This window comes from Pan troglodytes, chromosome 8, assembly GCF_028858775.2.
Source record: "Pan troglodytes isolate AG18354 chromosome 8, NHGRI_mPanTro3-v2.0_pri, whole genome shotgun sequence".
NCBI classification, from domain to species: Eukaryota; Metazoa; Chordata; class Mammalia; order Primates; family Hominidae; genus Pan; species Pan troglodytes.
In genome coordinates, this window is record NC_072406.2 from 37,033,109 (window position 1) to 37,054,426 (window position 21,318).

The 21,318-nt window shown below is 39.0% G+C and overlaps 1 protein-coding gene across 20 annotated transcripts in view; it reads left to right on the forward strand.

The window, feature by feature from the left end:
* Window positions 1-21,318, forward strand: part of KIAA1217 — an 854,498-nt gene that overhangs the window by 331,854 nt on the left and 501,326 nt on the right. For 2 of the 20 annotated variants that reach the window (XM_009458063.5, XM_009458064.5), the window contains exon 1: window positions 15,215-15,774. The exons of 6 other annotated variants lie outside the window; for them this stretch is intronic. In XM_009458063.5, the coding sequence (XP_009456338.3) occupies window positions 15,564-15,774 (211 nt within the window). In that variant the 5' untranslated portion in view covers window positions 15,215-15,563. Of the gene's footprint in view, window positions 1-15,210; window positions 15,775-21,318 lie in introns of those variants that run through there. 12 more of the 20 variants (XM_009458065.5, XM_063781499.1, XM_016962778.4 and 9 more) reach the window with 10 other exon arrangements.

Sequence of the window (21,318 nt, forward strand, 5' to 3'; positions counted from 1 at the left end):
TTTTTTTTTTGCTCTTTATTACTTTTCTCCTTCTGCTTATTTTAGATTTATTTTTTCCAAGGTGGATGCTTAGATCATTGACTTGAGACTTTTCTTATTTTCTAGCATAAATAGTTATGGTATAAGCTATATAATATCATATAATGCTATAACCTTACCTTTAAGCATGCTTTAGTAACATCACTCAGATTTTTATGTCATTCTAATTTTCATTCACTTCAAAGTATTTTACAATTTTTCTTTTTTCATCTTTAACCCATAGGTTATTGAGATGTTTGTTGTTTAACTTCCAAATATTTGGGGCTTTAAAAAATATCTTTCTGTTACTTATTTTTAATTTAATTCTGTTGTTATCAGAGAAAATATGCCATATATCTTCATAGTTCTGTGCAGCACCTCCTCTGACTGAAAATTATGCCTTTGCCTCTCTGAACTAGGAACTCTGTTTCCTCAACTCAGGGAGACTGCTGAGCTCTGTTTGGGTGTCCCCTCCCTGCACTATGACCTGGAAACTCTTCAGACGGTGACCTGGGGCATTCACTGGGCTTACCACATTTGTTTTTATTCTCTTAGCAATCACTGTCCTGTGCTATATATTGCGCAATATCTGAAAACTATTGTTTCATATATTTTGTCTGTTTTCCTGGCTGTTTAAACAAGAGGGGTAGTTCTGGTTCTTTTTGCTCTACCATTGCCAGAAACAAGTCAAAAACTATTTAAAGTCATATTATGTTTCATCATATACCAACAAACAGAAAATGCAACTTTAAAATGATGCCATTTACAGTTGCTGAAACAATATATCTAGGAACATATTTAATAAAGGATATACAATTTGTGGAATATTATAAAACATGGTAAAAACACATTATTTAATACCTAAACAAATGGAAGAAAAATACCATGTTAATAGATAGGAAAACTCAATAGTGTAGAATTATTTACAGACAATAAAATATCAATGAAAATTTTAATAGGTTTTATTTCACATGGAACTTAATAAGATGTTTATAACATTTGTGTATAAGAACAAAGGACTAAGAATTCCCAGGAAACTCCTAAATAAGACCTATCGCCCAATCAGAAATCATGATTTATAATGAGTCAGATTTGCACAGTGTCTAATAGCACAATCTGGGTGAATAGATTGCCTGAGTTTCAAGTCTTGCTTAGGTACCTACAATCCATTTCTTTGAGCTCAATTTCTTCATCTATATAATGACAGTGCCCACTTTGCAAGGTAATGATGAGGAATACATGAGTTAACATGTGAAAAGTGCTTGGGACAATGGCTGGCATATCATAAACATATATTTGCTATTTTTATTATCTAGCTCTAAATCATTAAGACAGCAAACATAGAGATGGACAAGTAGACAAACAAAACATATTAAGAAACCCAGAAAAGAGTCCCACGAAAATGGAATTTTGGCAAAGCTGAGATTTCAGATCTATGGGAAAGGGTGGGTTATGGTGTGGGATGATTGATCAATTGATTATCCATGAGGAAAAAATGAACACTAAAAACAAAATGTTCATCAGCTGTAGAATGTAATATATTCATTCATTATAATATATTCATGCCATGCACAACCATAAAAAGTGAAAATGAATTACAGCATATCAGATACATACATACATAAATCTCAAAAAACATAATGCCAAGCCTAAAAAAAGTCACAGAAGAATAAATACAACTTACTTGATAACATTTATGTCGACTTTTTCAAAAGCATAACTTAACAATATATTGATTAGAGATATATGCACATTTGTAAAACTATGAAAGAAAACAAAAGAATCATTCAAATTAAATCCAGGAAAGCTGTCACATCAGGGTCCAAGGAGCATGTGACCAATTGGAAGCACTTAGAAGATTTCAAAGACTTCAAAGGGAAATGTATTATTGCTTAAGCTTGGCAATGGGTACATGTGTATTCTTTGCATTGTTTTTATCTTTACATTTTAGCACATATCCTTTTTATGTCTGCTGTATTTTAAATTTTTTATTTCAAAATCATCTGAGGAGTACCAAAAAAATCTGAATGACTATTATTGGTGCTATACCAATAGTTTTATGCTTCTGTAAATAAGTGTTATGTTGAATATTTTAAAATGTATCATTGTGAAATGAACTTCTTGCTTTAACCTAAAAAAATTCTGAGTTATAAATATCCCTGGACAATTCTTTCCAGAAAGCAGGCTTTCAATGGGTTAGAATTAGGGGTCTCCTGAGGACATAAAAGAGATGTCCAGTAAGTGGGAAGAAATACAGGGAGCCAAGGGCTGTGCAATAACATTAGAACATAATGAAAAATAAATTTATATTTCACAGTTTTCCTAGCTGCCCATAAGTGGATAAATTTTTTTGTCTATGATTTTTTTAGGGAGAAAAATAATGTAATCATCCAAATAATCTTACCTTAGATTAGATGCATGATATCTCAAAAACAGACCTTAAGGACCTCATCTGGTTTTGTAAATTAAAACTGTCTAAAAGGAGGAGGAACATCAAACCTTTCTTTACAATGGACACTGCTCTATTTTTCTACATAAATATCTTCATTGCCTTGTTTTGTGAACATGAGCCTGCAGAGATATGAGAGGTATAGACTATTCTCACACATCATGCCGTAAATTCTTCCTTTCATCTACTCTAAGGAGTATTCAGGGACTGGTGTGAGCTGCTTTTTGCTCATAAAAACAAGTGCAGGGTCCTCAGTGGATCTTTATTTACTCATTTAGAAAATATGGAACATTCTAGTTCAGGACCCTCTGTAATATAATTCTGGGCAAATTTTGGAAAGGCCAGAGGATTTACTAGCAAGGATTCTGAAGCCAACTGGGGGAAATTTCTCCCCCATTTTAAGAAGGATTTACTACACCTCTCAAGAAAGAAGTAATCTCCAAGAAAAGTACAAAGCCAGGGCCAGAGAGCCAAGGAGCCAGAAGACAAGTTCTGAAAAGATCTTCTCAGAGTCTATATGAGACCATTTGATCTCTAGCCTTGCTCATGATGCGTAGAGTGGTTGTTTGCATTTGTCTTTGTTAAAGTGGGGAGAGAGAGAAGTTTTAAGTTCCCTTACACGGGCATGTAGTATCATCTCTGTATTGCAATGTGCCTGTGTGACAATGCAAGGGAACATGGTGGATCTGCTGGGCAGCCATGGTTAGGCCTCAGAGAGAAAACCACGTCCCTCCTCTGATCGCAGAGTGACTCTGGCCATCTTAAACCTACCTTGTGAAAACACAGCTTGCATCTAGGCATTGCCCAGGCTACAGAAAGCTAGACAGAGAGAGAGTGGACCATTATCTAACCCTCATTTCATAGGAAGTTCAAGCATCAATTACATGAAAATATGAATTCAAATAATTTATCATTGTGATAAAATAGGCATAACATAAAATTCACCATTTTAAGCATTTTTAATTGTGCAGTTCTATGGCATTATGTGTATTCACATTGTCATTGATATAGTTTCGCTCTGTGTCCTCACCCAAATCTCATCTCAAATTTTAATCCCCAAGTGTCGAGGGAGGGTCTTGATGGTAGGTGACTGGATCATGGGGGTGGTTTCCCACTTGCTGTTCTCATGATAATGAGGGAGTTCTCATGAGATCTAATGGTTTAAAAGTGACGCTTCCCCCTTTGCTCCCTCTCTCCTGCCAACACGTAAGAAGTGCCTGGCTTCCTCTTCGCCTTCCACCATGACTGTAAGTTTCCTGAGGCCTCTTCAGCCATGTGCAACTGTGAGTCACTTAAACCTCTTTCCTTTATAAATTACTCAGTTTTGGGCAGTTCTCTGTAGCGGTGTGAAAAAGGACTAATACAGATGTGCAACTATAATCACCATCTGTCTCTGGAACTTTTTGGTCTTCCTCAACCTGAACTCTGTACTCATTAAACACGAACTCCTCATTTCCCCTTCCCCAGTGCCTGATAGCCACCATCCTACTTTCTATCTGCATGAATTTGGCAACTCTAGGAACCTCACATAAGTAGGATCATACAATATTTGTCCATTGGTGACTGCCTTTTTTCACATAGTATAATGTCCTCAAGGTTCATCTATATATTGCAGCACATGTCAGAAGTTCCTGCCTTTTAAGGCTAAAGAATATTCCATTGTATGTATATACCACTCTTTGTTTATCCATCTATCATTGTTTCTTCATTTATCCATAGACATTAAGGTTGTTTCTACCTTTTGGATCTTGTTAATAATACTATTATGAGCATGGCTGTACAAATATCTGTTCGAATCTTTGCTTTCGTTTTTTGGGGGGTATATCCCGACAAATGGAATTGCTGGATTTTATGGTAATTCTAAGTTTAATTCTTTGAGGAACTACCATTCCATTTTCCACAGCAACTATCCCGTTTTATATTCCCACCCACAGTGCACAAGGGCTTCAACTTTTTCACATTCCCACCAACACTTACTTTCTATTGTTTCTGTTTTTTGTTTTTTTCATAACATCCACTCTCATGAATGTAGAGCCTCATTGTGCTTTTGAGTTGCATTTCTCTAATGATTAGTGACGCTGAGCATTCATTCATTCATTTATTTAGAGTCGGGTCTTGCTCTGTCTCCCAGGCTGGAGTGCAGTGGCACAATTACTGCTCACTGCAGCCTTGACCTCCCAGGCTAAAGTGATCTTTCCATCTCAGCCTCCCGAGTAGCCGGAACCGCAGCATACGCCACCACATCCAGCTAATTTTTATATTTTTCACAGAGACAGGGTTTCACCATGTTGCCCAGGCTGATCTCAAACTGCTGGACTCAAATGATCCGCCCACCTTGGCCTCTCAAAGTGCTGGAATTACAGGCTCACACCACTATGCCCAGCCGCTGAGCATCTTTTTATGAGCTTATTGGCCTTAAATAATTTTTAAAGCTGTGCAATTTCACATTCAAAAAGCCATTTCTTAATTTCACTGTTTGTGTGTGTGTGTGGGTGTGTCAATTCTTTATCACTTATGTGTAAAATTTATGTGGTTTGAGTAAAGAGGGAAAATGGAAAAGGTATCTTTAAACACATTTAAAAACATTTGTGTTTACTTTGTTGATGATCACATGATTTTCAAAATCTTTAATGGACTCACTTTCTCCTTATTCAAGCTCCATCAAAAGTTAATTAAATATGTAGAATTTTCCTAGAAGCTAAGCACATTCTTAGGTTTATTCAGTTTTGCTCATGATTTTGCATACTTCCCACTGCCGTTAAATCAGAGCATTGGAAACTACAAAGGATTTCTATAGGTAGCTCAGAAAAAACAGCAAATGTGCATTGAATTACATGTCATCCCACATTTTCACAAGTACCTACAATTTATGAATAACCTCTTCTTTTTTTAATATTTGGCTTTCAGTAACCAGAAAAATTCAATATGTTGAATGCTTTATAATAACTAAGAAGTTGAAGAAGAAAACTTGAAATTATACCAATGAAATCCCATTACCCTTGTAAGTTACAGTCAAAGAATTAATAAGCCCATCTGATTGCCTAAGTATTCATAGTTTTGTTTTGTCATTTTGTTTTGTTTTTGAGATGGAGTCTCGTTCTGTCATCCAGACTGGAGTGCAGTGGTGCAATCATGGCCCACTGCAACCTCGGCCTCCTAGGTGCAAGCATTCTTCCCACCTCAGCCTCCCAAATAGCTGGGACTACTGCTCAGGAGTAAGTCTTGTATTTCTTGTAGAGATGGGATCTCACTATGTTGCCCAGGCTGTTCTCCAACTCCGAGGCCCAAGTGATCCACCTCTTAAAGTGTTGGCATTACAGGCATGAGCCACCATGCCTGGCCTCTTCATGAGTTTTATCTGTTTGTTTTCCTCCTCAGAGCTATGTAAGTCTCATTAGAATCCTTTAAAGAGAGACAGGAGACTCCATCATTGCCTCGCTTGCATTTCAAAGTAAGTAAGAGGTCATGCCCACTAGAGTCACAAGTATGTAAAGCCTCAGGGATAAATCTGAATATATATTACTGTTATTACTAATTAGTCATAAGAATAACTTTTAAGTCACCCAGCGCTTTGGGGTTGTTGTGCTTTAATGCTTTAGATTATACGTTCAATAATATCTCTGGAGACCACCCTAATAAGAAATAGCTTATTTTTACCTCAGGATTCTACTCTCAAATATAAAATTTTAACTTGCACTGAGAGCCAAGATAATTCTTAAAATGGCACATGGAAAAACTGTGACTACAAAACTCCAGCCTCCATCACAACCTGGCTGTCTAACACATTTTTGTACAACTTTTCAAACTGCTTCTAAATCCACTGTTGGTTCAGATAAGTCGTTCAGCCTTCTATGTAAGGGAGTGTTTTGCAATAAAAACCCAAAAAAGTTCCTCTTGGCACTGACAATTTTATAACATAATGAAGCATGTCCTAAATAATTTTAAGATTCTTTTACAATATAGAAGCACAGATGGGTGACATCATGGTATAAAGCAACTTTTACTGAAATAAAAAAATGCTTTTTAAAGGGTTCTTAGAAATTAGAGCTGTTAAATCAAGAAATCTTTCTGTAGCATTTGACTATAAAATTGAGGAATCTAAACTTACAAGCCTTTGTCTTGAATCTAGGAAGCATGAAAAATCTTACAGGATAAATGCAGACCACAAATTCAGTTATCCAAGCACTCAAACCATGCCTCTCTACATATGGCCACCTATATAAAGTCACTATCAGTGTAAAGTGGCAAAGCGTGGCATAATCCAAATAGCTAAAGGGGTGGACCTTGCTCCTGTTCCCACTGTGTTTTATAATTAAGTTAGAATCAATATTGGCTGTTCTTGGAGACCATCATGACACTTACCTCAAGTCCCTCAATGTGATATAATGTCCAAATAGTAGAGTGAGATAAATTTAAGAAATTATTCACATCTAGGTTTGGAACCAGAACAGAGTTCACCCATCTAGACACAAAGGGAGGCAAAATATCCATATAGCAGGTATTGGTCAAGGAAACAGGAATCAGAATACTATGCATACATGGTTTTAACTGGCTGCTACTGAACAGGTGTCAACAAAGTACTACCAAATCTGTCCAGCCACCTGTTTTTACAAATAAAGTTTTATTGGAACACAGCCTTGCCCATTCACTGGCATTTTGTCTATGGCTATTTTTACACTCCACTGGTGACGCTGAATAGTTGAACAGAGGCCATACAGTTCAAAAAGCTGAAAATATTTACTGTTTGGCTCGTTACAGAAAAAGTTTGCTATAGAACATTCTGCTAGGATATCAAGCCAATCTTAAGGAAGGACCAAGTAAAAAAACTGGATTAAGCCAGGATGAAGTAGGACATTGGTATTTTATAGCCATTAAAATTATTACCTTTAATTCATATGCATTCTTACAATTGTCAAAGTGCTTTCGTATTCATTATCCCACTTGATTGTTGGAAGAACCCTGTAATATAAACAGCGTAGTTGCCACAACACCTTTTTCAAAGTGATTTGGCCCTGAGAGGTGAAGTGTTTTCTCCTGGATTACATAACAAGTGGGGGTCTTCTGGCACCGTGAGCTTAGAAGTCAAACAAAGCTGGCCAGGTGCTGTGGCTTACACCTGTAATCCCAGCACTTTGGGAGCCCAAGGTGGGGCGGATCGCTTGAGCCCAGGAGTTCCAGACCAGCCTGGGCAACATGGCAAAACCCCAACTCTACGAAAAATACAAAAATATTAGCCAGGCATGGTGGCACATGCCTGTGGTCCCAGCTACTCAAGAGGCTGAGGTGGGAGGATCACCTGAGCACAGGAGGTTGAGGCTGCAGTGAGCCATGAGCACACCACTGCATTCCAGCCTGGGCAATAAGATGAGACCCTGTCTCAAAAAAAAAAAAAAAAAAAAAAAAAAAAAAAAAAAAGTAGAAGTCAGACAAAGCTTACCAAGCTACCAGGTTGTTTGTCTTGACATCTGGCCAGAAAGCAAGATCAGGAGGCAGGGCAAAGGTGAAAAGTTCAAGAAGCCCAGCAGACACTGTGCTCCGGCACCTTACACCTCAGGAGAAGACGCAGACATCCTGGAGTGCGTTTCCCCACTGACCTTTGCAGAGGCTTGCTGGCTGCACACAGGAAGCTGTTCTGCTCACATCCTCCAGGCTGCTGCCTTCCCATCTGCTCTTCAACACAGGATGTTGTTCTCCCAGATCAGAGCTGCTGGATTCCCATGACACGACGCTCATGCACACATCCTATCTGGGGATGCTTTGCAGCCACCCAAGTGCAGTGCATTTTGGGGTCTGGCACACAGCATCCAAGATGACAGAGGCACTCTTCCCAGGTCACCGCTGTGACTGAACAGCCAGTCTGTGTTCACACTCAGTGTTTGTGTGGATTGCGGCCAGACTTTTTGCTTTGTCGAGAAGAGGGCAGATTCTAGGGCCAGACTGACTGAGTTCAATTCCCGCTCCTGTACTTAGTATCTGTGAGATCTTGGGTGAGTTTCTGGGCCTCTGAGAGTTTCAGTTTGCTCATCTGTTAAATGGAGATAATAATGGTGTCTACCTTGTCAGGTCACCATGAAGGATAAATGACTTAGGACAGTGTTGGGCATATAGTAAGTGTACAATAAATGCTAGCAATTGTTCTTAATGATCATTACTATCTCAAGGAGAGCTAGGGCCCTGCCACAGCCTGTAGCATTTTCTTCTTGGGAGGCAATTTTTTGTCTTGGGGTACCTGATGCCTTTATACCCTCAGTTGGATGTACATTGTCACCAAGATATTTGTTCACATCTTGAAGATAGGAAAGCAGATAGAACTTTGGAAAAAACACTCCATATCTGCAACACCAATGTGCTGATACACTGGGAAGAGACTAATCTCTCCAGCTTCTGAGGCAGAGTGTAGCTTCAGGGCCGATTAGTATCACCAGCTCATGATGGAAACCCCAGTTAGACGCTGCACAGTGAGGTGGTCACGTGAGGTTCTTCTTAGGGACTGTGAAGAAACGAGGGAGGGTATTCCCTTATACATGATCTCTATTTCCATGTTCAAAACTGCAAGAAAGTTTGTTTGAAGCCCATAGGAAGAATTTAGGTTAGCTACGAGAAAGAACTAGTAAACATGGAGATTTCATGTGCTGCCAAAAAAGCAAAGTTGGCTATGCCTTTGGGATTTGGAAAACAGAACAGAGTCAGAGAGGTGTGAGGCAGCTCAAAGCTAGGCATTGCTGAACCAGGAGAGCACAAGAGATCCTCAGAGCCAGCCCCCAGCTATGGATGGAAGGTGCAGTCATGCATGAGCAACAACTGGTGTCAAATCCTGCCAGAAAACAGAAGTGCACATTACCAGGTAGAGCTGCTCATTAGAGCCCAGGTGAAGGCCAGCGGAGCACAGGGTTACTGCAGGCTGTGGCCTCGAACCAGCCCCAGGGAGGAGATCCCCAACAGCCGCCTCCTTCACTGGAGTAGCCAAAGATCATCCTGAAGCCAGGGCAGCTCAGGCAGTTACAAAAGCAGAATCCGGGAGCTTTAGCAAAGGTTCAGAAACCAGGAAGAGAGTTCATGGGAAGGGCTAGCCCCATATTTGGAATACGGTAGTGTTCTCTCTCTTTGGTGAGGATTTACGTCAACAGAAAGGATTTCCAGACAGGTGTGGAGGCATCCACTCACGAAACTAAATAGAGATATATGTGGGGAGGGGGTCAGGGAGGCCCAAAAGTACAATGAATAATTCAATAGTGATATCACTGAAGATGGTTCAGGAAGATGTTCTCATGCTGAAAAAGTCATGGCAGCTGGATTTGGAACAGGGTATTTGTCCATTTGCATTGCTATAAAGGAATACTTGAAACTGGGTAATTTATAAAGAAAAGACGTTTATTTGGCTCACAGTTCTGCAGGCTGTACATGAAGCATAGTGCCAGCATCTGCTCCTGGTGAGGCCTCCAGAAGCTTGCAATCGTGGCAGAAGGTGAAGGGGAACCAGCAAGTGACATGGCAAGAGAGAGAGCAAGAGAGAGACGGGAGGGCCCCGACCCATTTTAAACAACCAGATCTCACGTAGACTAATAAAGTGAACTAATAGAGTGAGAACGCACTCATTACCACGAGGACCATAACAAGCCATTTATGAAGGATCCACCCCCATGACCCAAACACCTCCACTAGGCCCACCATCAACATTGGAGGTTGAGACTTGGAAGGGACACACATCCAAACTAAATCAACAGGGTAAGCACTTAGAATTTTTAAGCAGGGAGAAAACTTCCAGTCCTATCCTTTCTGAATAGGCCAAAGGATGATCAGGCCAATTCCAGAGGTGCTGACAGTGAAATCGTGAGACTCAGGGAGGAGATCCGTAGGGCCCTGGAGAGCAGAGGCTGTCACCAGCACATGCAGGAGGCTTGTTACAAAGTCTTAAGTAAAAGGCAAATGTCAAGGTTCAGTGTGTTGAATCCTGCTAGGATTAGGTCATTGTGGGGAGATACTAGCCTAGAAGGGACCACACATAGGAATAAAACCCAGTCCCGGCCCAGTGGCTCACGCCTATAATCCCAGCACTTTGGGAGGCCAAGGCAGGAGGATCACCTGAGGTCAGGAGTTCAAGACTGGCCTGGCCAACTTGGTGAAACCCTGTCTCTACTAAAAAAATAAAAAATAAAAAACTAGCCAGGCATGGTGGCAGGTGCCTGTAATCCCAGCTACTCAGGAGGATGAGGCATGAGAATCACTTGAACCCAGGGAGCAGAGGTTGCAGTGAGCCAAGATCGCACCACTGCACCCTGGCCTGGGCAATAGAGCAAGACTCTGTCTCAAAAAAACAAAAAAACAAAAAAATGGAATATAGCCCACGAATTCAAAGTAAATCTCAGAGCAAACCTGATCAGCTGGTGAATGATCTCAGTCTGGAAGTCTTAGGCTCTGGAGTAGATGGGCAAGTTGCCTGTTGATCACAGGAGACAGATTGTCTATTCCAGATTAAAGCAGCATTCTTGGAATAAGCTTTATAGGTGTGTACTATTCCCAGAGTGAGACAGGGTTTGTTCTCTAGAAACTGGTCTTTTACCCTGAGATTACTCACAATTCAAACAATATCACTGTGATCTAATGGCTACTTCCTTATTTTTGAACTCAAACTAATGATAAAAATAACATAGACTCTACAAACTCTTCTCTTTCCTTTTTTGCTTTGGTGCTAGGAAGCTCACAGCCAAATTTCTTTTCCTCCAGCCTCTATGATTATTCATTTCTTATTTTAATGTCACACAAATTTTATCTTAGTAGTGTATGTATTTTGCAAGCCAACTCACATCCTTTGTTAGGAATGACGTAAGGATAGAAACAAATTAATAAAACCTCTCTTCTTTATTTCTGCCTTTTTTTTTTGTAAGGGTTTTTTGTTGGGCAGGCTTGAAACTGCATGACCAAGCAAACGTTTCTCTGTCAACTTTCTATTCTTTCTTTGGTTTGAAATGAAAATATACCATGCATTGTTGACCATGGCCCTGTGTTCAGCCTTTATGATGGCCTGAGGGTTTGATATACACTAAAATGACAAAGCATTTCAGGAAACCTCCACTGAGTGGAGAAGAAAAATAATAAACCACATGGTGCTCTTCAATGCGCTTTAAAATATTGACTTTGTGGATGAACCAGCTTTACTTAAACAGATGCATGAGTTTTGGTACAGACATGTGAAGTCTGTTTCTTGAGTGACAGGGGATACATTTGCCCTAAGTATTACAGCTCAAACCAAGCGTGGTCACTGAAACACTGATTAGGTGACAAGTGAAATGAGCTTGGTGTTCTCGGGCAGGTTCCCCAGTGTCTCCATAAAGGGACCTAACCTGTTTATGGCAGGTAGTCCCTACAAAATGGAAGGAGCAAAAATGAGCAAGCAGCCCTGCAAGTGACCTATCCCCCTAAGGTGCAGTAGCACCTGGGAGGGCAGCCGAGGAAAATTGGATCCAGTAGTTGCTAGCACGGGCACAGGGAAGGGAGACGGCTTCCAGTGGCTCAGACAAGCAGCTGATTCCAAAGCCCACTGGGCATGACAATCACCTGAGAATTGCTTTTTTTTTTTTTTTTTTTTTGAGACACAGTCTCACTCTGTCACCCAGGCTGGAGTGCAGTAGCACGATCTCAGCTCACTGCAACCTCTGCCTCCAGGGCTCAGGTGATCCTCCTGCCTCAGCCTCTTGGGACTCTAGGCATGTGCCACCATGCCCGGCTAAGTTTTGTATTTTTCGTAGAAACAAGGTTTCACCATGTTGGCCAGGCTGGTCTCGAACTCCTAACCTCAGGTGATCCACCCACCTTGGCCTTCCAAAGTGCTGGGATGACAGACATGAGCCACCGCACCCAGCTGAAAATTGTTGTTGTAAATTTCTGGGACCCTCTCTTGGGCTTTTTCCAGAAATTCTAATTCACTGGGCCTGAGATGGAGCCCAGATATGCCAATTTTTTTTAGAGGTTCTCCAGCTGATTCTATAGTCTCTCAGGTTTGGAAAAACCACCCTGGCCTAAAGACAGCTGCCCTAGCCGCACTCCACTCCACCCCCACCCCAGCAGTGCAGACATCTATGTCATACATATGTATATATTCTGTTGATATACACACAGTCCCCAACATATGATAGTTCCACTTAGGATTTTTTCACTTTACAATGGGGGAAACAATATGCATTCAGTAGAAACCATACTTTGAATTTTGAAATGTGGTCGATTCCCAGGCTAGTGATATACAACGCAATACTCCCTCAATATGCTGGGCAGCAGCAGTGAGCCACACCCCCTGGTCAGCCACACAATTGAGAGGGTAAATGACAGATACTCTATAGTGTTTTGTGTGGCCAGATGGTTTGCCCAGCTGTAGGCTGCTGTAAGTGTTCTGGGCAGGTTTAAGGCAGGCTTGGCTAAGCTATGATGTTTGGTAAGCTGGGTACATCCAGTGCATTTTTGACTTACCCTATTTTCAACTTTCAGTGGATTTATCAGGACCTACCCCCATTGTACGTCAAGGGACATTTGTATATACATATGTATGCATACAGATGAATATATATACATATTTATATATGGACATATCCATATGTATCTTATTGGCATGATATAGATATAGATAGATATAGATATAGATATAGATATAATCTCCCACTGGCTCTGTTTTTCTGGAGAACCCTGACTAATACAATTCCCAACTCTACAAGTGGCCTATAGCATAATCCCCTTGATTTTTCCCCTTTTCCTTGTAAAATTAGTCTAATTACACTGGCTCTCCCAGAGAAGGAAAGTGTGCTATAATGAGACATCATTCTATTCCTCTGAAATGCTTCTATCCACACTGCATGGGATAAAACCACCTGTTTTAAATGGTGTCAAGATGCAGTCACACTTCTTTCCTGGCACTGATCCTTCCAGTCAGCTTCCCACGCCAAAGTCCTTTGCCAGGTACCACAGCCCTCGAAGTCATGTGATTTGTATCCGCCAGGGTCCGAGCTATGTCACTGTCAGTCATTATTCTGAGGCATGAATCTAAAATGTGAGCCTGGTCTCTGGAGTAGCCACTTGGCTAGTGGGTGGAGAATCCTGACTGGTTCCTCTCTTCTCCATCCCTGCACAATTGGAATGCTCTTCATTTGACAGCCTATAAAGTAGCCAAGGTTAGTTTCTTTGTGAAATCTATTCCTGAAAAGAAAGGCGACTGCTAATATGATGAGGGAACTGAAGAAACCTGAAGAAGCATGAGAAAGCAATGGTTCTTGGGCAGACATAAAAGATAATTTGGAGAAATGAAAGCATGGACTTTCTTATTTGGACAGAATTATGAAGAGTAAAAGGGCTAGCTTAAATTTTGTACTTATGCTTTACTAAATTTAATGGAGTGGATTTTATGATACAGCAGTATTTGCAAACATGGTGGTTCATTACCTTTGCAGGACACTTCTCATAATATTAAGGGTTTACTCCCACATTTTTTCCTCCCAGTTTATAAGGCTGAGATTATGAGTGTGATCCTACTATGGACTCTGTGGTCTGAGTGAAGAATTGATTTTGTAACTGACATTTTTCATAAGGCTGTGCTAGACCTGTTAGGAATCATTAAAACTGAAGTTTTGAAAAAGACGGGCTAAGGAAAGTATTTATTGAGTGCTACCATGTGCCCGACAAGGTGCAGAGTTGTCATTTCAGTTGATCTATGTAGTAACTCTACATGGCAAAAATTACTATCCCAACTTTAATAACGAAAAACCAGGGAGGGTAACTTGCCCAGGACTGGGCCCACATTTAGAATTTAGAGGTAACTCCTGTTCCCATTGATTCCAAAATTTATACTCTTTCCAGCACATAACTGTGTCTGATAAAGTGCTAAGTAGCTTCACATTTATCAACTGTAAATGGGGAATAGCACGGTATTTACACTTGGAGTGGAGTTATATGACCACATCTTCCCAGAACCTTTTTATAGTTCATAGAGAGTTTGTATAGACTCTCCCCAAGGGAACACAGAATAATCGAGGTTGGAAACAGCTTAACCTCAAGTCATAAAAATCACTGATGTGGGAAACTAAGAGGGAAAATGGTTATCCTTAGTGGAGGAGAGGTTGTATGCTTCTGGTATGGGCTACATGTTCAATTGTTGGAAGGAATGTTTTCAGCCTTGAAAAATGTGACCCCTTGAACACATTTGATTTTTACATCATGACTGTTGTTTTTTGTAAAGCACGCTAAGTACAAGTATTTGTTAGAATAAACTCCGAACTCTTTAAAAGGTAAAATAATTTATATCTCTTTCCCTGACTCTCTCTCTCTGATGCACACACATATGCACATACACACATACATACACATCCCATAACACATCACACAGACACACAATTGCCCATTTTATCAGTTAGTCGGTACCCTATGGCAGCCCAAAGAGGTTGGAAATTACGTTCTTCTGTTTTCTTACTTTGTCATGGTGCTGTGCCTGTTCTGTAAACAGCAGGAGAAGTAATTATGTAAGGTGGGCATTCGTTTCACGGTCACCTCTTGGAATATACTATAGGAATGTGCTAAAGCAAGGAAATATTTGCTTGAACTAATGCCTGGAAACTGAACGTGGTATGCACTTCATAATAATATCAACCACACATCTGGCTCATTTTTATGTATTGTACCTGAGTGGGTGGGGTAATATTTACATTATTTTTCCCCTTCTAGGCTGTCTGGTGTGTAGTCTGTGCATGCAAGGGAGTATCGTGTGTGTGAGTGTGTGTGTGTGTGTGTGTGTGTGCGCGTTTCATATTCCCTATTGCAGCATCTGCCGTTTGCTCTGAATTGGAGCATTTACCATTGCAGAACTGTCACCGGCATCTTAGAAACACAGATTTACATTCCACAGGTCCCGTAAATGGGCTACGGGGCTGCATGAAGCCTTGTGTTTAAAAGAGATCCAAAGGGCAGCCCAGCACTTTCCGTCCAGCTGCACTTCATACTGTAACTGTGTCCGTTGAAAAGTGAAGCTCAAAGGATTTTTTAGAATCTGCTGCCCCAGCAGGTAACATTCTGGAGTTTTGTTGTTTTTTTTTTTTCTTGTTGTTTTTTTCTGCCATTTAAAATGTCCAAACCCTCTCGCTTGGCTAGACCTTTCTTCTCTAATGCAGCTTCTAAGCTGCCATCAGCTAGGCGAGATGATTTGAACAGCAAACAGAAAAAAAACAGCTTAGGTGAGAAGATTTTGAGAACTGGGAGTGAAGGAAATTTGGTCAAACAGCAGCAGGTGCAAACGGCGGCAACTCCTGCACAGCGGAAAGCTACACCACACAAAGGTAATGTTTGAAATCCACTGCTTTTGTGAACGTTTGCTTAGAAACTTCCTGCTTAACAATACTGACCGGTAACTTCAATGAATGAGACTTTCATGGCTTCAAAACTTATCCATTTGATTGAATGTGAAATTTTCTAAAATCCTGGAGTGTGTTGCTAAAAATAACCAATAATTATTAGGAAGATGGAGGTGATAGAACTTTCTGTCATTAATTAATGAATGAGATAAGAAATGCTGATTGTTTTCACTTGTCTTCCAGAATAACAGATTTTATTCTTGGTCGTGTTTTGTAGTCTTTCATAATCCAATCATATTCAAAGTTTCTTACCCTTTACCTATATGAATAGAAACAAAAAAAAGAAGGAAATTGCTCTAAAACCTCATCATTAACCAGCAATGGAAGTGTTGCATGCTTAATTGTTTAGTCTCTTTTAAAAATGAATTGTATCTGAAAATACTAACGTATGGTTCCTTGAAAAGCGTGATTAAAATTCCTGCTAGTGTTGCTACCTGGAGCATTTAAATTAGCCTTCTCAGGTGAATGTTGGAATGTTTCACCTAGCAAGAGTATTGGTGGATATTTGCCCAGGAATTGAGAAATGTAGTAACTTAAGCTATCTGTTATTTTAGCGTATATAATCACAGAGGGCAATGAAATCATAGCTGCTAAAAATATAATAGTAATTTCCCCCATTGTACCAAGAACTACATATTAAATCACTAAGCAGCATTTATAATACTTATTTTAATAGAGTTTTAGTTCTCTACTACAAATGTAATATTTGGCCCTGTGATTTTATAGTAAGATAAAAAATTGTTTTAATATTCTCATTCTTATAACTGGGAGTTTTTATTTTCTAAAAAGTCTATTTTATAATTTTAAACCTGACCTCTTCTCCATTAAAAACTATGACAAACAAATACGCAATGATACACTTTTGTGCCCTGTACTATTTCGAAGATGTAAGTATCTGTCTGGAAAATTTTAAGTTTTCCCTTAGTTTTATTATTATTGTTTCATCCACTGTGATCAATGACATGCTTGTATAAAAAACAGAGACCAAAATGCTTCATAAAAGGCACATGCAATGAACACTAGAAGACCTTAGAAGTATTGACAGAAGTGGCTGAATAGAATGAATTTTGGCTGCATGAAAGAAAAACTTTCTTTTCTGTTAGACTATGTATAAAGACATGAAAAATTCTTAGAAAAGGAATGTCAACTACCTCAACCTAAAGAGCGTCCAAACATTTATACAGAGTATATCCTTTTTTAAACAAACAATCCGAGGCTCAGTGCTTATTCCAAAGATTTATTCAAAATGCTGACCTTTTCATGGCGACCTGTGAGATCATTTTTAAATAGACTTAGTGGGTGAAAATAATTTTCTTTGATAAAAGGTCTGGGTTGGGATTAGTTCAAAGTCATTTAAAACCAAGAGTGAGTATTAAAGTCCAAGATCAATATAAATAAGACATACTTTTGTAAAAAAATAAATAAATAAATAAACTGGAGGTAAATTATAAAATAATGAGTTGGGGGATTTTTTGAGTTTCTCTGAGAGGAAAAGGAAGTATTCTATGACAAGACATTTTGATACTGGCAGCAGGACTGGATTATTTTTGAAAGACATCATCATCACGCATATTTGTTTTTATTCTTTAATCAGTATTTTTAAAATCCAACACATTGTATCATATAGCACCAATAGAAACCTTTAATAGTTGGCAAATCGGACTATGAGTCTCTTTCTAAGATAGCTCTGTTGCATTAGGCTTTCACGGAACGTGGTTGTCGTAAGATCAAGAAATCCAATAATAGCCACACCATCTGAGATTTATGTTGAATTGATATGGTGTTTTTGTCCTCCTCACTAAGATTTTTGTGTTAGTTCTTTAGAATGTTTATTTCATTTGGTCCACAAGGTTTAGCTTAATCTTGACGTAGCTTATCACGTGTCAGGTTTTATTTCTTTCTTGTGTAATTTGTTAAATGAGGGCACCCTGATACATTTCTGACTTTTTTTTTAAGTGTGTCTCCCATTTAGTGTATTTCTTAGACTAGTGTAGTGACCCTTCCTTTCACCTCTTTTCCATGCTCCCCTCTCCGCTTCTTAAATTTTCTCTTCCGTACTTTTATTTGGGTATTAAAATATTGATAATAGTTATGCTTGGTTATCATAATTAGTTTTCCATCATCCATCTATAGGCTAATTCTAAAAGTTGAAAATCAGTACAGTGTGTAACTAATATGACCTCATAAATCCTTTCATTACTAAGCTGAAAAGTGTGCTAAATCATTTTCTCTTACAGTTTTAAAGTCTTTAGTCTTCTGTCCTCAGCATCTCTATCCTCCAAAGGACTGTGTGGTCATGGTTATAGTCATAGAACGCCCCTTTTTTTCTAGATGCTTTTCTATGCATTCCTCAGTTCTTCTGCCCTGCTCTTTCCTGCCTGATTTCTAGAACTCCTGAACAGGTATCTCTTACTTTCTTTTATTATTTTGTGAAAGTACATTCCCAATAAGCTTAAGGAAAACTAAATGACAGGTAAACTTTCTAAATGTTTGCATGTCCAAAAAACATCTTTATTTTATTTTCACATTTCAATGATACTTTGGACAGGCATAGATTTTTAGACCAAAAATAATTTTTTCCTCATAATGTTAAAGGCCTTTCTCCATTGTCTTTTGAGATCTAGAAGTGTTGATGAGAAGTCCTGTGTTGTTCAAAGATTCAGTTTCCTTTGTAGGTGATTTTTTTCTCTCTCTCTCTCGAAGCTTTAAGGATCTCCTTCTTTATCCTTGATGTTCTGAAATTTCACTGAAGTATTTAAAAGTGTAGGTGTTTTATTCATTCATTTTGGCTTGATGGGCTCTTTCAATTTGAGGAATAATGGCCTTCGGTTCTGAGTATTCTTTCCTATCAGTTCTTTGATAATTTCTTTCTCCGTATTTGCTCTAGTTCTCTCTTTATGGACCTCCTAGGAGTTGGCTCTTGAATCTACCCCACCAATTTTTCTGATACTCATCTTTCCCTTATATTTTTAAGCTTTTATCTCTTGAGTTTTTCTAGGAGATTTTCTTAATCTTGTATTCCAACTCTTCTGCTATCTAGTTTTGATCATCGTCATATTTTTAATTTCCAAGAAGCTTTTAAAATTCTGATTATTTGGGGACCAAAACACATGGCATTATTTTCTGTATATAAGCAATATATTCGTGTGCTTCATTTACCTAATGTACTTATCTTTGCCTGTTCCAATCTGATGGCACCATATACCCATGTTTCATGATGAGGGTAACCATATCAGTGTGATACTGGTGTGTTTTTATTCTGAACCAATGGTCTCAATTGATCCCTAGAACAGAAGAGCCTGGCAATCAATAATCCTTAGGACAACAGCCTTGAAACTCATGTTCACCTATGGAGAATTTTTTCATGATACAAACCCACCAAATGGAAAGTGAATGTTGAAGTGTATGTGTTGATATATGTCAATAATTTTATTCAGGATGAGGATATGAGCCAATATCTTAGAATGTGGTATTTCTTCCTGGACTTTCTGGTTCCTCTGACCCTAAATTGTTTTGTCCTGATCTTATTTACTTATTTATTTATTTATTTATTTATTTATTTATTTATTTTATGTTTAACTTTTAACTGTTCTAAAGAACAACTTTCTTTAGAAGAGGATATAAATACTGACTTCAACCTTGGTTTGAAAAATAGCTTCCATCTCTTATATATTTGTGATGATGATGATGATGACGACAACGATGATACCTAACCTCTATTGGGCTCTTCCTATGTGGCCAGCACCCTTCTAAGCACATTATAAATACACTGACTCATATAGTCCTCACAACAATCCTGTGTCATAGTCCTATTGCTATTCCTATTTTGCTGATAAGGAAACAGACAGAGAGTGTATTAGTCCATTCTCACACTGCTGTAAAGAACTACCTGAGATTTATAAAGAAAAGAGATTTAATTGACTCAGTTCTGCATGGCTGAGGAGGCCTCAGGAAACTTACAGTCATGGCGGAAGACGAAGGAGAAACAAGCACATCTTACCATGGTGAAGCAGGAGAAAAAGAGAGAGCGAAGGAGGAAGTGCCACACTTTTAAACCATCAAATCTCATGAGAATTCACTCACTATCACAAGAAAAACAAGGGAGAAATCCGCCCCCATGATTCAGTCACCTCCCACCATGCACTTCCCCTGACACATGGGAATTACAATCTGACAAAAGATTTGGATGGGAACATAGAGCCAAACCATATCACAGAGTTTTGAGTTATTTTCCCAAGATGATGCAGACAATAAGAAGTAGAGCCAGAATTCTAATTCCAGTGGTTTTGAGCATTGTACTTGCACATTTCACCATGATGCTAGACCACCTTTCTACACAAAAAAGCAATTCACTCATCAGATAAGTTAATAAAATGAGTTAACACTTTGTGATTGGTTAGCTAGTTCCTGAAAAATCTTTCTGGTGGCACTCTGCAATTCAGAATAAGCTCTTCTGTTTTCAGCATTTGTATTTGTTGCCCAGGATTATTGTATCTTAAACAAAACAAAGAAGTGGGAAAGGATGAGAACAAATTTCAGAGTTAATAAATGCATCACAAAACTGTAAATGCTTTTCTAATATTGAAATAAATTAAAGGATACATTGTCTATAGGGCCTTGCTGTCCTAATATGTATACTTATCCCTGCAGACATGAGTATACACACACACAAACACACACATGCATGCACACACAGCATACAATTCAAGAAAGGCTCTTCCATCACACATGACCTGGTGGTCCTAGTACAAGCCTGCAGGCCAAAAATCACTCAAGTCTAATTCTCTTCTGACACAGACTCCCTCTGTGGCCTTGAGCAAGGCAATTATCCTTCTGGATTGAATTTCGTCAACCATTAAAGAATAATAATATGTGGTTTATGGGGAGAAGTAGTGGTGAGGATTAATGACTTAGTTAATGTGTGTCCAGTGTTCTCAAGAGCTCATATCCTGCATGAATACTCTAAGTCAAGCACAATGGGCTCTCTATTTACATACCTACAATTGCTATAGAGAATAAAATCTTACTCTGTTGCAAATACTATGCATGTACCCATACCAGGAAAACTCTATTATCAGCCCCTGGTTGATTGCATACCTTGCCTTATTCTTTATGTTTAAGGAGTAAACTTACATGCATCTTCTTTTCTATAGCACATGTAGATTGAGATCACCTTTAGATACCTGGAGCTCAACATTGTCCACCTCTATATTAATACTTGGAGAACAAAAAGTGTGTCCTCTTGCTAGTGGCACTCAAATTTATTCTGGACCCTGCTGATGACTGTAGTTATCTTAGACCAGTGCACAGTGAAGTAGCCTGAAGGCAGTCATGGCTGTGGATAGGCAATGTCTTGAAAAGGTGCACTCAGTGTATGGCTTTTTCCTAATAATAAGGAGCAAGCTGATAATACCAGTCAATGGGTATCATCCATTGATAGGACTTATACTTTTTCTAGTATTTTCCAGA